General features: G+C 40.1%; 1 protein-coding gene across 1 annotated transcript in view; it reads right to left on the bottom strand.

Moving 5' to 3' along the window:
* Positions 1-2742, bottom strand: part of ORC2 (origin recognition complex subunit 2) — a 46848-nt gene extending 44106 nt beyond the window's left edge. Inside the window, exons 1-3 of the mRNA XM_079710754.1 lie at positions 2692-2742; positions 1654-1757; positions 1040-1183 (exon numbers count right to left, since the gene is read on the bottom strand). Of these exons, the coding sequence (XP_079566880.1) occupies positions 1040-1183; positions 1654-1750 (241 nt within the window). The 5' untranslated portion in view covers positions 1751-1757; positions 2692-2742. The remainder of the gene's footprint in view (positions 1-1039; positions 1184-1653; positions 1758-2691) is intronic.
* Positions 2743-20501: the final 17759 nt, after the last annotated feature.

The raw sequence follows: 20501 nt of genomic DNA, 5'->3' as shown, positions 1-20501 counted from the left end.
ACAGGCTTTCTCTAGTTGCAGTGAGTAGGGGCTAGTCTTGGTTGCGGTGCGTGGGCTTCTCATTGCGGTGGCTTCTCTTGTTGTGGAGCATGGGCTCTAGGTGCACAGGCTCAGCAGTTGTGGCTCATGGGCTCTAGAGCGCAGGCTCAGTAGTTGTGGCGCATGGGCTTAGTTGCTCCACGGCATGTGGGATCTTCCTGGACCAGGGCTCGAACCCGTGTCCCCTGCATTGGCAGGCGGATTCTTAACCACTGCACCACCAGGGAAGCCCTAAAGTAATGCTCTTCTTTTTTTTTTTTTTTTGTGCGGTATGCGGGCCTCTCACTGTTGTGGCCTCTCCCGTTGCGGAGCACAGGCTCCGGACGCGCAGGCTCAGCGGCCATGGCTCACGGGCCTAGCCGCTCCACGGCATGTGGGATCTTCCCGGACCGGGGCACGAACCCGTGTCCCCTGCATCAGCAGGTGGACTCTCAACCACTGTGCCACCAGGGAAGCCCTAAAGTAATGCTCTTCTGATGAGAAATAAAATATTATAGCACACCACATAAAAAGTTTTGGAGGTGGATGATGGTAATGGTAGCACAAGATTATGAATGTATTTAATATAACTGGACTGTACATTTAAAAATGGTAAAGATGGTAAATTTTATGTTATGGGTACCTTACAATTTAAAAAATTGGGGAAGGGACTTCCCTGGTGGTCCACTGGGTAAGACTGTGTGCTCCCAGTGCAGGGGGCCCGGGTTTGATCCCTAGTCAGGGAACTGGATCCCACATGCCACAACTAAGAGTCCACATGCTACAACCAAGAAGTCTGCATGCTGCAACTAAGAGCCCACATGCCACAACGAAGATCCTGCATGCCACAACTAAGACCTCGTGCAGCCAAAATAAATTAAAAAAAAAAAATTGTAGCACAATGTTGCCTAACCTACCAGACTACTTTTATGTATCCTGCAAAGCAATTTCAGCCACTCACAGAAATATGAGCGTACACTCCCAACTCCAACAATGACCACCCCCCTCACTCCACAAATACCTTGAACATGGTGTCCTAATACTTCCACATAGTTCTGATCTTTTAAAACTTCCTGGTCATCTTCCTCCAAATCATATTCTGGCTTCTTTATTATTTTTTTTGTGTTGACCAAAAGCTGAGCCCTCTCCTTTTTTATTTTAGCTCCTATAAGAACATCCAAAGAATCAGAACATGACAGGTATAAATTCTTTCTAAACACTACAGTTAAATAAATAAACTATACTATAATATTGTCATTACTTAAAAGCTGGAAAAAAATTCAGTGTTTTCTCTTTGATTCAGGTACAGATCTCTCTTCCAAAGTTTATAAGTTAAAAAAACAACACCTTTAAATTATATATTTTGGGGGGTCAAAATGACTATACATTTTAATTACAATGGGTGGTTATCACTTACCACCACTACTGAGCACTTCACATTAGATGAGGCTTTATTATTTTTAATTTTCAATACATTTTGAATGGATTAAACTAAAAATTAAGGTTTATTTGCAGTCTTACTAGATCAAATATTCTGTGCTGTATTTTCAAAATAGAAGATTAAATTATTTTTAAAAGTGAAATAATACATAACCATTATATAAGCATCCCTTCAATTATATAATCATTCAGTACCTCCTTCTCTATCAAGAATGTGATTAAGAACATCATCATCTCCCACAAACTGAACCTCCAGCATCTTGTCTTCCTTTGATTCCAGCTTGCTCATCATTGCCAACCTAAACAAAAGCAATAAAGCACTCAGAAGTGATCAAAAATTCATATCAACAGCCAAATAAACATTCACATAATGAATACATGTATTTGCATAAAAGTTTTAAAAGTCTTTAAGTATGAAAAAATACATTATCATTATTGTATCAATATTGTGTTTTTGATAATAAGTAACTCAATTCTTTATCTGAAAAATGGAAGAGAGGAAGAAGTGACTGAGATTAGGAAAAAGCCAAATCCAATCAAGGCAACTAAAATATAATGACAAGAAAATAATTCTGCCTGTAAAGAAAGCTCTAACCAATATACAGAATAACAACATTATTAGAAAGGGGGTGGTTAATACATGAGAGTTTAGAAAAGGGCCAGCCAAACAAAGAATAATGGTTTGGTGGATTGTCATATCTGTTCACTAGAAAGATATAGTCCACTGGGGGAAGTCTGTGTGCTTCACTTGGTGTACCAAGACTGGATCAAATAATTTTCAAGCATCTCCCTTTACTATTAAATTGCATGCTCACCAAACAACTTGACAATCATGGATATGGCTTTCTAGGTATCCCGGTAACTAAAGAGTAAGCATGAATCTTTCCAGTACTTTAGAGTCAGTTCTTCACTGAACAAATTTCGGATTTGGCAAGCAAAAGTTGATCAACTCTGGCTCCGCTGACAAAATTTAGTTTCAGAACTTATAATGCTAATGCCTGAAACAAATAAACGATTCCAACTAGTTGTCAGCTAATCAGTTTACTCAAAAAATGAATTTTTTTCTCTCTTCTCTCTCTCATAAATCCTATTTATGCCTTTTCCCCTGACAAGAGGATCTACAGATTGAGTCCCCCATGAGTCAGTTATCTGCATGCAGATAACTTACTAAATGTTGCCAAGTTTTCTTCTGTAACTAGCACACTTAAATGATTTGTCTCAGTTTTCATTTACCTTTAAAGGTACTACATATTCTGCAGCTGGGAAATTCAAGTAGAGTCACCTGTAATTGGAAAAAGAACTCAGTCGGGCCAGCTAACAGGAAAACGAAAGCAACCAAAGAAGTTCATGAGTTTTAACAAACAAGATGAGTAGATAAAGGCAGATCTTAGAAAGCCAAAGTTGTTATGATGGCACAGTAAAGGGCAAAATGACCATTACCATTTTGGCCAGGGAGCCTTAGAGACTGAGAAGATCTAACTTGTGGGGGCAAGTAGGTGGAGGGAGGCCAAAATGTGAGCACTTACTATGTGCTAGACACTCTTCTCAATATTCTATATGTATTCTCATTTAATCCTCACAACAATTCCATTAGGTTTATACTTTGTGTACAAAGATTATACTTCATCTATAATTTATATGGCCACTGCCAGTAGAACATATCCATTTGGACCAACCTTCTAGTCATGAAGGTTGCTTCTTATTATGGGGAACTGGGTGTATTAGAGAAGAAGTTTAATGCATCTATGTGACATTTATACAAAATTAAGAAACACAATTTCTTTCTATCTGTATAAAATAAAGTTTTTTAAGGGGCTGTTTGTCAGGCACTGTGTTAGGCACTTTTATGTATACCAGATCAATAAATCCTCAGATTCTCTGAGATGGTTAAAAATGTATTTAATTCCCCCAATTTACAGATGAGTAAACTGAGGTTAAAGATTAAATTACTCACTCAAATTCACACAATTAGAAAGTGTGTTAGGGCTGAAACCCAAGTTTGACTAATTCCAAAGACCCTGATCATTTTATTAAATGACACACTTCTCCTGCCATTAAACACAAATCTGTTATCCTAAATGCTTGTCTTGACCTCTGGAAACTATTCATAATATGTTTAGTCATTCTCCCACACAGTGGTTCAAATATCCAAGAACTTCTACAGTTCCTCTAGGTTTCTAGTTCATTAGGTTAAACATCACTAGTTCTATCAAGCATACTTTTAAGAGCAGCATAGGCTACATTATTTAAACCTATATACTGCTGTGTTCTACAAAAGATTTGAAGCAATGACAATAAGCAGTGCAATACAACAAATGATAAACTATACACACTAATAGGAAATCTGGATCAGGGAAAATATAAAGAAAGGCAGAAAATAAAATCATACAAAGAATTTGGGCTCTTAGCTTCCTGGCAATCAAAAGGAGTAAAGGTCAGTTACATTACCTCTTATTAGCAAAAGTTTAGTAGTCCCTTCGGGGTAAAAAAGAAGATTTTCAAGGAAAATTTAAAAACAAATATTCTAGACAACTTAATATTGTCCTAGGCAATTTCCGTATGGTATTTTATGTAAGAATTGTCTGGACAGAGGCAGCCTAACTTAGTCTTGTTTGTAGCCAAATGCACTTATACGTAATTTCCTTTTCTAGATTTTAAGGCATCTTATTATACAGTACAGAATCAAAAAACTGAAATTTCTACAAAAACCTTGAAAGAAACCTTTCCTTCCTTCTTCTCCAACATTTTCTGAAAACAAAAACAAAACAACCCCAGTACAATCGCATAATAAAATGAAAATATTTAGTGACCACTTACTCTTCAATGCACTGTCTTGGTGTTTACTTTTAAGTAGACTCTTTTCAAGGAGTTAACAGGGTAATACAGCAGCACCAAATGAGCGTTAACACAATACACTCTCCTTTGAGAGCAAATAAAAGATTTGCTAAAATTAAAAAATAATCCTTTAAAAAAAGAAGGTGGTATAGTTTAGTGGCTATGCACCAATTTTAATATCAGATAAACCTGGGTTCCGATCTTAACTCCACACTTACAACTGTGTGACTTTGGACAAAGTTGTGACGATTAAATGAAACCATGTGCTTGGCCTATGAAAATGCTAACTAGGTTCCTTACTACGGGTATTTTTACTTTAAATTTCAACTTAACCATGCAGATCTCTTGTACAACTCCATATCCCAACTAATGTCTGACGAAATAAAATTCATATTAAACATATTTAAACATAAACATAAAATTTTTCTTTGCCTACTTGGGCCTCCTCCCTCCACTTTAGTGTGTATTGCGCATCTGCATTAACCAGACCTCTTTAGGAGATAACTTCCTTCTTATCTTGTAAGGGGCCAGGATGACCCATGACCCACTCTTTGCTCTGTATGTGTAGATTTGGATTGTGTAAACTGTCAATAATATGCCATTTAATGTACAGCCCACAGTCTCAAAAACATCTAACAGTGCTTTGCCTTCTAACAAACGGAACAGTTTTTAGAGCTTTCTGAGAGGCTGTTCTCGGAGTTATAACCCTGTTTGGCTCAAATAAAATTTTCCACTTCTTTCTTAGATCGACTACTGATCAATTTTCGTCAGCACAGCTAACAGAAAAAGTGCTCAATAAATGTTGAATGAATGATGCCCATTTAATGTGCAGTGCCATCACACAAAGGTGTAGGGCCATGCTATTTTTCTTCAGATTGCAATTTAACTAGGGGAAGGTGTAGTGGTTCTATTAGGATTTCAGCTGTAAAGCGAAAAAGTACTGCATCAACTTGTTTTAACTTAAAAAGCTCTACCAAAGGAGCCTCGTTTATCAACATTTTACAACCAAGCACTGTCCCAGGGTGACTGTGTTCAGTTAGGAGGATTCATTTGGTGCTTCCAGGCTGGGATGACATCAAAGGGCTCTCGCTCCAGTGGTAGTTCTGGGACAAGATCTCTTCCTCCTCAGCCCTCATTGTACCTGTTCCTCTCCCAGGACACCTTACTACTTTCGGTATGGATTTTTACAGTTCTCCCTCTGCACACGGAAGGCTCATCGCGCCGGGAAACATACGTTGGTAACAGACACCCCTTGCACAGAAGGCCCATCACTGCTGGACAGAGGAACGGTCTTTAAAGAGGGAGCCTCTCACCCCAACAAGTATTTACTGACTTCGGTCTGGGCCTCGCGCAACTGACCAGCTGGCCGTTCTCGGCCAGCCGAGGGTCCTCAGGCCGGCGGGGCCGGGGGCAGCCTGGGGAGGGCAGAGAGGGAGGCACAGCGACGCTGCCCGGAGTGCCGAGGTGAAGGCCGGGGACTGGGCGCGCCTGGACTCACCTCACAAGCCCCAAGCTAAGCAGGAGAGGGAGGCAAGCTGCCCCGCCGCCCAACCACGCACCGCCAGGTCTCCGGGTGGCGCGCCTGCGGCCGCCTCGTGCCTGCCGGACGCTACCCCGCTGAATGGTCGCCGCTGGAAAGGCGGCTTCGGCCCCAGCGGGAAAGGCCAAATTCTTTTAGGCAGTGCAGAAGCAGGGTCGCGGGGTCGCAGGGTCGAGCAGGGGCTTTCCGCAGACCGGCGGGGGGTGGGGGGAAGGGCAGCTTCCCAGCTGCACACCGAATCTCCCGCCCTGCTCAGGAGGCGGAGCCCCAGGGAGCCAATAGGAAGTGGAGTTGGCTGAGAGCGACGGCTCTGTCCGCCAGTCGGCGCCGGCCTGATGGCCTCGCCCACAAGAAACCCGAAGAAAACGAATCCCTAAGCGGTGGGTTCTGGGCTTTGCTTTTCCTCTTTCCGTTTCCGGTGAAGGGAGAAGGAAGTGTTGGTTAGATCTGAGGAAACTGGAGGAGTTGTTCACCGGAGAAGGAAGTGTTGGTTAGATCTGAGGAAACTGGAGGAGTTGTAGTGGGCTGAGTGGGCTCTCTGTCTTGACGCAATCTTGAAAGTGTTCATTGGTTTCTCTTCATACCTTCTTTTGAGGAAAAAGATAATGGGAATGAATTTATTTATTTATTTATTTATAACTTTACCTCATTTGGCGTGAAAGGTAGGATCAAGTGCATCTCAGGGGTTTGGGGTGGGGAGGCGGGGAGCAATGCTCTCTGGTAAGAAGAGAATTTCGGCTGGGTCACTGAATGTGGAGATGGGAATCAGACTGCTAATAGGATGAAAAGACAGGGAAAATAGAAGGAATAGACGCGGAGAAAGCTGAGGAAAAAGATAATGAGGAAGAAAAGGAATGAACCTGCTGGAGTAACAGTGTCACCACTAATAATACGATTTTATTTGGATTCATTCATTCACTCAAAACAAAACCTACGTACAAGATAATAACGTTACACTTTTGAGCGAGCTGAGCACGGTCTCTGCCCTCACAGTAGATCCTATAGGGGAAGATACTGAATAGACAATATAGAGAAAAATGCTACGATTTGGGAAGTCCAGTGTTTATCGAACCACTGGCAGGAATATCTAATTAAAGTACAGCAGGATTCAGGAACAATTTTCTTGGAGGAAGAGATATTTAAACTGAAACCTGAGGACTGAGTAGCTTTAAGCCAGAAAAAGAGGAGGGGTAAAGTTTTCCAGGTAGAAGGCCCAAATCAATATAGTGGGTGTATAAAGGGCCAAGAGGCAAGTGCCAAAGTTGGATCTGTTGTTATGAAGGGCTAGTTTGGCCCTTAGGGCACTAGTCAGATTTGTATTGAAAGATCACTCTGGATAAAGGAGGTGAAAAGTGGGAGCAGAGGGAAGGAAGAGACAGATGGAGTCACACCATTTTGGAAGCTGTTTAGGACATCAGATTGGGAAATGGAAGTGGTTGTAGCCTGGATAGCTCAGTATTCCATTTTGGTTAGCAGGATTTAAGAAAACAAAAGAGAAAGGTAATTTTCTCTACATTGGAGATAAAGAATTTGGGGGGCTGAGTAGAGAGAAGATGAAAGAAAACATAGCCAACAGTTAACAGTGAAGTGCTTGAAAAGTTCTTAAAAATGTGAAGATCTGGGAATATTTAATATTCAACTAATATGTTCTTTATGTTTCTATGATGTAAACTCTCTTCCATCTCCCCCTCAAATCTTCACTAAACTCTTCTGCAAATTCAGAGGACTTGGTGTGAGCAGTGGGTTTTGTTTTTGTTTTTAATGGTATATGTGTGGAAAATAGAGGGAAGGAGCTGAGTTTCCCTTCTAGATTGATACTAGGCTAGATAAAAACAAAGAGCCATACCATTCAGAATGGAGATCCAGAATTCAGAAGTGGTAGGAAGTTGAAGATAGAGGTGATCATAAAATGGCAACTCCCGCATGTATTCACACACATTTTGTGTAGAACACTAGATTTTTCCAAGAGAAAGAGAGGACCAAGTCAATTTTGTGTATATTTTAAGGGGGTAGAGATGCCAGCAGTTAATTGGGTTATAGTTTGAAATTTAGGACCAGGCTTTAAAAGTCTCTAATAGAATCTGATTAAACATGGTGAATTGAACACTGTCTTGAAATGCCACTAAAATAACAGTCAAAAAAAATTTTTGAAGTATAAACATACACACAAAAGAACAGGAAAGGAAGTGAGATAAGTTAATAAAATTTTGGAAGATGTATAGTGATCAGGCAAAGCACAGTAAGCTGAAACCCAGGCCAGCAAAGAATGACGACAATAAGTCTGTTCCTGTCCCAGAACTCCAGTTAGTCTCAGGAATTAGTGTACAGGAACCTCTGAAGTCAGAAGAGGAGAATGGGACTGAGAACTGGAGAAATGGTCAAAGTCTGAAACAAGGAACAATTAGATCCTTGATCTCTTGTCATACTTAGCATAATAGCAGGCATTCACAAGGTGAACCAGAGGATTGAGACTCAACAGAGTAGAAATGAGAAGTCATACTGAGTTTGGGGGTGGGGGTGGAACTGGAAGATTATGTGGGAGACTAGGAATTTTCTTTTGTTTGGCTCCCAGAGCACTGGCAACTAGTCATTTATTTAAACACTTATTCTTCAGAAGACTAATCAGAAGATGAGGAGGCCCCAATGGGAAAAGCCAGTTGATCTGTTGATCCACATTGAAACCTGCTAGCTGATAATCCCTGCCCCTGCAGGCAGACTTTCCAGTCAATTTTTGCTTCACCAAACTTGAATAAAGCCTCAACTCTGAAAGAGGCAAAACAAATAGACCAGGAGCAAAAAGACTATGTAGGAACCAGAAGAAAATTTATTCTGAACTGTAATTAAAAATACCTCAGAGATAAAGACTTTATAAAAGAAGGAATATAAAAAAGAATGTGGGTCATCAAGTTTAGATTTCTAAAGAAAAAATAAAGTTTAATTTTTAAACAGTAGACTGCAGCATCAAGATATCAGCTGCACATTTTTTTTCACCAATGATCTCATTTGTCAGCACAACAAATCAGAATGTCTATGTATTTCTTCCTCAGGAAGATGACTGAGTTAAAAAATGTGAAATCATTTTTTCAAGTTTAATTATTTTTATATTCAAACAAGTGTTTTTACCCAAATCATATTTTAGAAGATCAAATTCAAGAGTACCAGTTCCTATGTTGCAAATTGAAATATAACTTAAATGGCTGCACAGATGTCAGTGAAAGATCTAGGTTAATCAACCAGGACCAGGTAGTTCTTGCGGACAAGTTAAAAGATATTTGCATTCATTCCTAAATTTGGGAAACTCAATTAACTTTTGTTTTTATTGCCAGTCTTATGAAAAGCTTTATATTGATACTTTTGCTGTTTGAAAAAATCCATCTTTGGGTCTTCTTTTTAGAACTGTTCAGTTTGTTCAATGAACTCTGAGCCCCTACCTGTACCAGGAACATAGCGCCCAGGTATGTCCCTTACCCTTAAGATTCTAGTTGGGTAGAAGGAATCAGATAATTTCAATACTAAGGTGTTAAGTGCAAAGATAGAATTTACTGAGAACTGCTAGGACAAATACCATTTAGCTCAGCCTGGTGGGTAAGTCAGTAAGAGGGTGGGATAGCAGAGTAAAGGCCATTCCAACTTTAAACGGTAGAGAACGGGGGTGGGGTGGGGGTGGGGAGTGGTGTATAGAAGGAATTTCAGGAAGAAAGTATGGTAATACAAACTGGGTGTGGTAATACAAAGTTTGGTGTTACTTAAATCTTAAGTGTAAGTAAGAATGATAGGAGAGGGACTTCCCTGGTTGTCCAGTGGTAAAGAATTCGCCTTACAATGCAGGGGATGCAGGTTCAATCCCTGGTCAAGAAACTAAGATCCCACATGCCATGGGGCAACTAAACTCGCATGCCGCAAACTACAGAGCCCACGTGCCCCGGAGCCTGCACGCCACAACTAGAGAGAAGCCTGAGCACCATGTCGAAGAGCCTGCGCACTGCAATGAAAGATCCTGCATGCCTCAACGAAGATCCTGCATGCTGCAACTAAGACCTGACACAGCCAAAAATAAATTAAATAAATAAATCTTCTTTAAAAAAAGAATGATAGGAGATGGGATGGGAGAAGTAAAGGCCAGGCTAAAGAACATAGAATTTATCCTCTGTGATGGAACCATTGAATAATTGATAGGAGTTTTATATTAATCACTAAAGGAAGATAAATTTGAGAGGAGCACGGGGTCTAGTTAGGAGGCTATCAAAGCAGTGTGGATATAAAGTAAGACATGAATTCGAGCTGTAGTAGTAAAAGTTGAGAGGAAATGATGGATTTGCAAAAAAAAATAGGCAAAATCAGCAAGGTTTGGAGACTGGTTATAGAGGTAAGGGAGAGGAAAGATATAATTCCCAGGTTTCTGGTTTGGTTGCTTGGGTATAAGTTCCCAATTGTGCTATGAAAGAGAGATTACAAATAGAGGGAAGGAATAGAAGAATTGAGTTTAGCTTGAGGCATCTTGACTTTGAAGTGCCTGAGGGATATTCAAACATCCTGCAAACAGTTGGATATGAGTTTGAAATTCATTCAAGAGGTCAAGGCCTCGAGAGAGAGATCTAGGGGTCATTAGCGTATAGATTAAATCCAAAGGGGGAAAATTAAGAATTCCCCAGAGATGTTGAGTACAATAAGAAATTAAGTGAGATACTTCATCTTCTGAGGCAGGCAGCAAGGGAATGAGGATAGTTGCAGATATAGTTGTTCTTTGAAGTGGTAGGTGAGAAGAGGAAATTAAGAGTGTTCTAGCTTGATGACCTCCATTTTATGGAGGAAGCAAGAGTTGAGGCTGCTGAGAAAGTGATACTTAAAGTGATAAAGCTTTGGAACAGAAACTGAAAGGAATAGAACTAGGGCAGGCCAAGAAGTACAAGGACCTCAAAGTGTTGGGGGCTTAAGTTTGGGGCCAATGAAATTGTATTGATGCCCATAGTGTTCAATGGCCTGATTAAGGTATTAGAGAAGGCAAATTGCAACATTGATATGAATGAATATTTTTTTTATGGAATGGATTACTGCCTTTCTTATATTGTTGTTACTGTTTAATATATTTCTTTAGGAAAACATTCTTACTGAGTCAGTGGTTCTGGATGGAAGAAGGAAAGTTTAGGTATGAATGCCAGAAGATTGTCATAGGATTAAAGAGAGTCTTCAATGATGACTGCACATGAGAATTACCTGGGGTGCTTTTAAAACTACTGATGCTGGGCTTCCTTGGTGGTGCAGTGGTTAAGAATCCACCTGCCAATGCAGGGGACACAGGTTCGAGCCCTGGTCTGGGAAGATCCCACATGTCGTGGAGCAACGAAGCCAGTGCACCACAATTACTGAGCCTGCACTCTAGAGCCCGTGAGCCACAACTACTAAGCCCACGAACCACAATGACTGAAGCCCACACGCCTACAGCCCATGCTCCACAACAAGAGAAGCCACCTCAATGAGAAGCCCACGCACTGCAACAAAGAGTAGCGCCTGCTCGCCACAACTAGAGAAAGCCTGCATGCAGCAATGAAGACCCAACACAGTCAAAAATGAAATAAATAAAATAAATTTACTTAAAAAAAAAACAAACTACTGATGCCATATCCCAATTCCAGAGGGTCTGAATGTGGCCTGTTCATCAGAATTTAAAAAAGAAATTCCCAGGGACTTCCCTGGTGGTCCAGTGGGTAAAACTCTGAGCTCCCAATGCAGGGCTCCTGAGTTTGATTCCTGGTCAGGGAACTAGATCCTGCATGCATGCCGCAACCCTGCAGGCCACAACAAAGATCCTGTGTGCTGCAACGAAGACCCGGCGCAGCCAAAAAAAAAAAAAAGATTCCCAGATGATTTTAATGTTCAGCTAGGGGTGAAAACCACTGAGCTAGGGAAAATGAAAACTGGCAATAAATTTTTGTCAGATATGAAATGACCTAGATGCTATGCATTAAACACACACTTGATAAGGGTACAGTAGGTCTAGAATGTCAGTGGCAGATGCCTCAGCAAGTAATTTCTACTGAGAGATATTTAAAGATATCAATTGATTTTAATCATGCTCAGGAAACAAAAGTGATTACCTCATAGTGTCTAGGAATAAAAGAATATGGTAACCAGAAGCTATTTTATCTGCAGGATTTTCTTGAACCAGGGATAATGAGGCCTTCATAAATCACACACAAATTAGCAGTGAAAGATTTGGCAGAGTAAGCCCTAAAAAATGTGTACACAGTAATTCAAGTTCTGGGAAACTAGATATAGACTATAATCTTCAATTCAGAAATAATTTTACAGTGTGCATAACACCATTATTTATAGCAGTTGATAATAAATTAATGTCTATAGATTTCTTAAAATCCCGTGATTAATCTTTTTGAATGTAATAGTGCTTTTTAGTTAAATTATACAGTGATTCAGAACCTAAGTTTGTACTGGTTAACATAATCAGCCATAAAAAAAAGTTTTCGGGGCTTCCCTGGTGGCGCAGTGGTTGAGAGTCCGCCTGCCGATGCAGAGGACATGGGTTCGTGCCCCGGTCTGGGAAGATCCCACATGCCGTGGAGCGGCTGGGCCCGTGAGCTATGGCCACTGAGCCTGTGTGTCCGGAGCCTGTGCTCCGCAACGGGAGAGGCCACAGCAGTGAGAGGCCCACGTACCACAAAAAAAAAAAAAAAAAAAAAAGTTTTCGTCCTTCAATGTGTACTAAACATTGTTCCCTAAGACAAAGTGCCAAAAGTGATTGGCCCTTCAAGTTTTAAAAGTCAGTACCACCCCTTTCTGATATAACATCTTGAACAAAACTAGGGCTGTTACCACAGATTATATCCATCCTATTTGGATTATGACCTAGGGCCACAGTTAGACCTTTAGAGGCCCTAAACACAAAAGACTTTTATTTCTACCCTCTCCCATGTAGTTTAAAATAACATTAAATCATAAAATAATTTCAAGTAAGTCTAACAAAATACTGATTTCTTCCTAAGTTACCTGGCCACTTTTTTCCACGGTGGTTGGGAGGAAGGAACTAAAATATTTTTAAGTTCTGTATTTTGGCAGCCTCTTCTACTTTATTATGGTCTAAACCAGCTTTTCTCAATTGAGGTTCCTCATATGAACCACAGAAAGACTATTTTCTCATTTCTCCAGAGAATGGTACATAATTAAGGATAGTACACAACCATTGTATATATGTAGGAGAAAAGTTAATTTATAACTATGGATACCTAGCATATTAGGACTCAATTCTTTCATGGATTTAATTTGCCTGCTAGTTATCTAGCTCTACTGAGGTCAAATCTCCCCTTCCTTCCCAACTCCCACAGGGGCCTTGGCCTTGTGGGGATAGGGCAAGTGTACTAATAGCTGAGAACAATCAACATTGTATGATGAAGTATGTTGATAGTTAAGTGCATAAGTCTGTGAGCCTGAGCGTCTGGGTTCAATCTCAGCTCTACCATTTACTAGCTCTGTGACATTGGACAGATGAACTTTCCTTTTCTTATAAAGGAAGAATAACTACTTATCAGACACTTGTATAAACTGAATATTGAATTGTGGCACTTTCATCAAAGTGTTTAGAACGGTGCCTGGCACATCCTAGCACTGAATAAATGTTGTTTTTGCTTAATACATCTTTGGACCATAAAGTATTGTGACCTGGACCAGACTTGTATGTGTGTGGAGGGATAGTGCCTCCATTATCTTATTAATATTCACTATTTTATTACAGTACCTTAAAGTGACTTTCCCCTTTGTACTTTCTCTGTATTTTCTAAGGTTCTCAAAATGAGCAAGTAATACTTTCTTTTTTTGGCTGCACTGCATGGCATGCAGGATCTTACTTCCCTGACCAGGGATCAAACCCACGCCTCCAGCAGTGGAAGCGTGGAGTCTTAACCACGGGAATGCCAGGGAAGCCCCAAGTAATACATTTTTAATAAAAGGAAAATTGAAACTGTCAACTGGTAAAGCTCATTCTTCCTAACTAATGCAGAACTAGAGTCGAGGAGAAAAAGAAAAACAGGCTTGATGAGTTGCCTTAAGCCACTCTTCTGGAACTGCTAATCTACACCAGCAACTTTCGATTAAGGCATAACAAGATATAAAAGAGAAAACAAAGTTTTGGTCCATCAGTAAGGAATAATAGCCATAAGGAACAGGTATAGAAGAGATTTTTCTAGGGAGTGCATGTAAAGGGAAGGGAAAAGGAGGCCTGGGGCTCAGCCCTTCATTAAACCCACATTCCAAGAAAATGCTAAATAAAGTATTACCTTTTCTAAGACAATGTGGGAAAGAGTGAAAAGTTTATTGATTAGAGAACTAACTGCTGGTAAGACTGTCAGGAAAACAGGCACTTTCATACATTGCTGAAGAGTGTAAACGGTACTGTAATAATGATGGCTCCTCTTATAAGGACCCAGGAAAGAAAATTAGTTCTAAAGTCTCAGTATTAGAAACAGTCGTGCTTCACCTGAGAAGTTGATTTGTTCTATCTTAATGATATCTGAAAATCACATGACTAATCTATGCCTCTTTGGCTGCTATAAAGTTCAGAGAGAAATCTGTATCTCAACAATAACATAAAGGTATGAACACATTTTATGTATTAATTTCACTCCTGCCTACATGTTATTTCTTATTTTCGGTGCTATAGGTAATTTTATATATTGCCTTAATTTTATAAATGTCCTTAATAGGGTATCATATAAATTAAAAAGTTCAGGGAGATGGGTTCAAGATGGCAGAGTAGAAGGATGTGCACTCACTCCCTCTTGCGAGAGCACTGGAATCACAACTAAATGCTGAAAAATCGACAGGAAGACACTGGAACTCACCAAAAAAGATACCCCATATCCAAAGACAAAGGAGAAGCTGCAATAAGACGGTAGGAGGGGCACAATCACAATAACATCAAATCCCATAACTGCTGGGTGGATGACTCACAAACTGGAGAACAATTATACCACAGAAGTGTATCCACTGGAATGAAAGTTCTGAGCCACACATCAGGCTTCCCAACCTGTGGGCAATGGGAGGAGGAATTCCCAGAGAATCAGACTTTGAAGGCTAGTGGGATTTGATTGGAGGACGTCGACAGGACTGGGGGAAACAAAGACTCCACTCTTGGAGGACACACACAAAGTAGTGTGTACATAAGGACCCAGGGGGAAGGAGCAGTGACCCCATAGGAGACTGAGCCAGACCTACCTGCTAGTACTGGAGGGTTTCTGCAGAGGTGGGGGACGGCTGTGGCTCACTGTGGGGACAAGGACACTGGCAGCAGAAGTTCTGGGAAGTACTCCTTGGCGTGAGCCATCCCGGAGTCCACCATTAGCCCCACCAAAGAACCTGTATGTAGACTCCAGTGCTGGGTCACCTCAGGCCAAACAACCAACAGGAAGGGAACTCAGCCCCACACATCAGCAGACAAGGGGATTAAAGTTTTACTGAGCTCTACCCACCACCAGTCCCTCCCACCAGGAAGCTTGCACAAGTCTCTTAGATAGCCTCATCCACCAGAGGGCAGACAGCAGAAGCAAGAAGAACTATAATCCTGCAGCCTGTGGAATGAAAACCACACTCACAGAAATATATACAAAATGAAAGGCAGAGCACTATGTACCAGATGAAGGAAAAAGATAAAACCCCAGAACAACAACTAAACGAAGTGGAGATAGGCAGCCTTCCAGAAGAAGAATTCAGAATAATGATAGTGAAGATGATCCAGGATCTCAGAAAAACAATGGAGGCAAAGATCGAGAAGATGCAAGAAATGTTTAACAAAGATCTAGAAGAATTAAAGGACAAAAAAAACAGAGATGAACAATACAATAACTGAAATGAAAAATACACTAGAAGGAATCAACAGCAGAATAACTGAGGCAGAAGAACGGATAAGTGACCTGGAAGACAGAATGGTGGAAATCACTGCCACAGAACAAAATAAAGAAAAAAGAATGAAAAGAAATTAAGACAGCCTAAGAAGCCTCTGGAACAACATTAAATGCACCAACATTCGCATTATAGGGGTCCCAGAAGAAGAGAGAGAAGAGAGAAAGGACCCAAGAAAATATTTGAAGAGATTATAGTTGAAAACTTCCCTAACATGGGAAAGGAAATAGCCACCCAAGTCCAGGAAGCACAGAGAGTCCTAGGCAGGATAAAGCCAAGGAGAAACATGCCGAGACACATAGTAATCAAACTGACAAAAATTAAAGACAAAGAAAAATCATTAAAAGCAACAAGGGAAAAATGACAAATACATACAAGGGAACTCCCATAAGGTTAACAGCTGACTTCTCAGCAGAAACTCTACAAGCCAGAAGGGAGTGGTAGGATATATTTAAAGTGATGAAAAGGAAGAACCTACAAGCAAGATTACTCTACCCAGCAAGGATCTCATTGATTCAATGGAGAAATCAAAAGCTTTTCAGACAAGCAAAAGCTAAAATAATTCAGCACCACCAAACCAGCTCTACGACAAATGCTAAAGGAACGTCTCTAAGTGGGAAACAAGAAAAGGACCTAAAAACCCGAAACAATTAAGAAAATGGTAATAGGAACATACATATCGATAATTACCTTAAACGTGAATGGATTAAATACTCCAACCAAAAGACACAGACTGGCTGAATGGACACAAAAACAAGACCTGTATATATGCTGTGTACAAGAGACCTACTTCAGACCAAGGGATGCACACAGACTGAAAGTGAGGGGATGGAAAAAGATATTCCATGCAAATGGAAATCAAAAGAAAGCTGGAGTAGCAATATTCATATCAGATAAAATAGACTTTAAAATAAAGAATGTTACAAGAGACAATGAAGGACGCTATATAATGATCAAGGGATCAATCCAAGAAGATACAACAACTGTAAATATATATGCACCCAACACAGAAGCACCTCAATACATATGGCAAATGCTAACAGCTATAAAAGACGAAATCAACAGTAACACACTGATAGTGGGGGACTTTTACACCTAACTTACACCAATGGACAGATCAACCAGACAGAATATAAGGAAACACAAGCTTTTAATGACACAATAGACCACAGAGATTAGGTAATATATATAGGACATTCCATCCCAAAACAGCAGATTACACTTTCTTCTCAAGTGCACACGGAACATTCTTCAGGATAGATCACACCCTGGGTCACAAACCAAGCCTCAGTAAATTTAAGAAAATTGAACTCATATCAAGCATCTTTTCTAACCACAGTGCTATGAGATTACAAATAAATTACAGGGGAAAAAACCGTAAAAAACAAAAACACATGGAGGTTAAACAATACATTACTGGACTTCCGTGTTAGCGCAGTGGTTAAGAATCCACCTGCCAATGCAGGAGACATGGGTTCGATCCCTGGTTCAGGAAGATCCCACATGCCATGGAGGAACAAAGCTCATGCACCACAACTACTGAGCCTGCGCTCTAGAGACCATGAGCCACAATTACTGAGCCTGTGTGCCACAACTACTGAAGCCCGTGCACCTAGAGCCCATGGTCCGCAAGAAGAGAAGCCACTGCAGTGAGAGGCCCACTCACTGCAGCAAAGAGATCCCCCACTCGCCGCAACTAGAGAAAGCCCATGTGCAGCAACAAAGACTCAATGCCGCCAAAAATAAATTAATTAATTAAAAAAAAGAGATCTTGCAGCTTCTGCTTTAAAAACAAACAACCACAAAAACAATCCATTACTAAATAACCAAGTGATCATTGAAGAAATCAAACAGGATATCAGAAAATACCAGAGAAAAATGCCAACAAAAACACGACAATCCAAAACCTATGCAATGCAGCAAAAGCAGTTCTAAGAGGGAAATTTTTAGCAATACAATCCTACTTCAAGAAACAAGAAAAATCTCAAATAAACAATCTAACCTTACACCTAAAGGAACTAGAGAAAGAAGAACAAACAAAACCCAAAGTTAGCAAAAGGAAAGACATCATAGGGATCAGAGGAGAAATAAATGAAATAGAAACAAAGAAAGTAATAGCAAACATCAATAAAACTAAAAGCTGGTTCTTTGAGAAGATAAACAAAATTGATAAACCATTAGCCAGACTCATCAAGAAAAAGAGGGAGAGGACTCAAATCAATAAAATTAGAAATGAAACAAGAGAAGTTACAACGGACACCGCAGAAATACAAAGCATCCTAAGAGACTACTACAAGCAACTCTGGGCCAATAAAATGGACAACCTGGAAGAAATGGACAAATACTTAGAAAGATATAACCTTCCAAGAGTGAACCAGGAAGAAATAGAAAATATGAACAGACCAATCACAAGTCATGAAATTGAAACTGTGATGCAAAATTTCCAAAAAACAAAAGTTCAGGACCAGATGGCTTCACAGGTGAATTCTATCAAACATGTAGAGAAGAGCTAACATCCATCCTTCTCAAACTCTTCCAAAAATTTTCAGAGGAAGGAACACTCCCAAACTCATTCTATGAGGCCACCATCACCCTAATACCAAAATCAGACAAAGATACTGCAAAAAAAGAAAATTACAGACCAATATCACTGATGAATATAGATGCAAAAATCCTCAACAAAATACTAGCAAACAGAATCCAACAGCACATTAAAAGGATCATACACCATGATCAAGTGGGATTTATCCCAGGGATGCAAGGATTCTTCAGTATATGCAAATCAATCAATGTGATACACCATATTAACAAACTGAAGAATAAAAACCATATGACCATCTCAATAGATGCAGAAAAAGCTTTTGACAAAATTCAACACCCATTTATGATAAAAACTCTCCAGAAAGTGGGCAGAGAGGGAACCTACTTCAACATAATAAAGTATATATATGACAACTGCATAGCAAACATCATTCTCAATGGTGAAAAACTGAAAGCACTACCTCTAAGATCAGCGACAAGGATGTCCATTCTCACCACTCTTATTCAACATAGTTTTGGAAGTCCTAACCACAGCAATCAGAGAAGAAATAGAAAAGGAATACAAATTGGAAAAGAAGTAAACCTGTCACTGTTTGCACTGTTTATAGATGACTATACATAGAGAATCCTAAAGATGACACCAGAAAACTACTAGAGCTAATCAATGAATTTGGCAAAGTTGCAGCATACAAAATTAATGCACAGAAATCTCTTGCATTCCTATACATTAACAACAAAAGATCAGAAAGAGAAATTAAGGAAATAATCCCATTTATTACCATTGCAACAAAAAGAATAAAATACCTAGGAATAAACCTACCTAAGGAGGTAAAAGACCTGTACTCAGAAAACTAAGACACTGATGAAAGAAATCAAAGATGACACAAACAGATGGAGAGATATACCACGGCCTTGGATTGGAAGAATCAGAATTGTGAAAGTGACTATACTGCCCAAAGCAATCTACAGAGTCAATGCAATCCCTATCAAATCACCAATGGCATTTTTTTTTTACAGAACTAGAACAAAAAATCTTAAAATTTGTATGGAGACACAAAAGACCCCGAATAGCCAAAGTAATCTTGAGGGAAAAAAACGAAGCTGGGGCTTCCCTGGCGGCGCAGTGGTTGAGGGTCCGCCTGCCGATGCAGGGAACACGGGTTCGTGCCCCAGTCCGGGAGGATCCCACGTGCTGCGGAGTGGCTGGGCCTGTGAGCCATGGCCGATGAGCCTGCGCGTCCGGAGCCTGTGCTCCGCAATGGGAGAGGCCACAGCAGTGAGAGGCCCACGTACCGCAAAAAAAAAAAAAAAAAAAAAAAAAAAAACGAAGCTGGAGGAATCAGACTTCAGACTATACTACAAAGCTACAGTAATCAAGACAATATGGTACTGGCACAAAAACAGAAATATAGATCAATGGAACAGGATAGGAAGCTCAGCGATAAATCCACACACCTATGATCAATGACAAAGGAGGCAAGGATATACAATGGAGAAAATCGTTTCTTCAATAAGTGGTGCTGAGAAAACTGGACAGCTACATGTAAAATAATGAAATTAGAACAGTCCCTAACACAAAAATAAACTTAAAATGGATTAAAGACCGGACATATAAAACTCTTAGAGGGAAACATAGGAAGAACACTCTTTGACATAAGTCACAGCATGATCTCTTTTGACCCACCTTCTAGAGTCATGGAAATAAAAGCAAAAATAAATGAACGGGATCTAATGAAACTTAAAAGCTTTTGCACAGCAAAGTATAAACAAGACAAAAAACAACCCAAGAATGGCAGAAAATATTTGCAAATGAATCAACAAAGGATTAATCTACAAAATGTATAAACAGCTCATGCAGCTCAATATTAAAAAAACAAACAACCCAATCCAAAAATGGGCAGAAGACCTAAATAGACATTTCTCCAAAGAAGACATACAGGTGGCCAAGAAGCACATGAAAAGCTGCTCAACATCACTAATTATTAGAGAAATGCAAATCAAAACTACAATGAGGCATCACCTCACACCAGTTAGAATGGGTGTGCTGGAGAGGGTGTGGAGAAAAGGGAACCCTCTTGCACTGCTGGTGGGAATGTAAATTGATACAGCCACTATGGAGAACAGTATGGAGGCTCCTTAAAAAACTAAGAATAGAACTACATATGACATGACCCAGCAATCCCACTACTGGGCGTATACCCTTAGAAAACCATAATTGAAA

The sequence above is a fragment of the Hyperoodon ampullatus genome, assembly GCF_949752795.1.
Source record: "Hyperoodon ampullatus genome assembly, chromosome: 8".
Taxonomy (NCBI): Eukaryota; Metazoa; Chordata; class Mammalia; order Artiodactyla; family Ziphiidae; genus Hyperoodon; species Hyperoodon ampullatus.
This window is presented reverse-complemented; position numbering and strand designations above follow the sequence as displayed.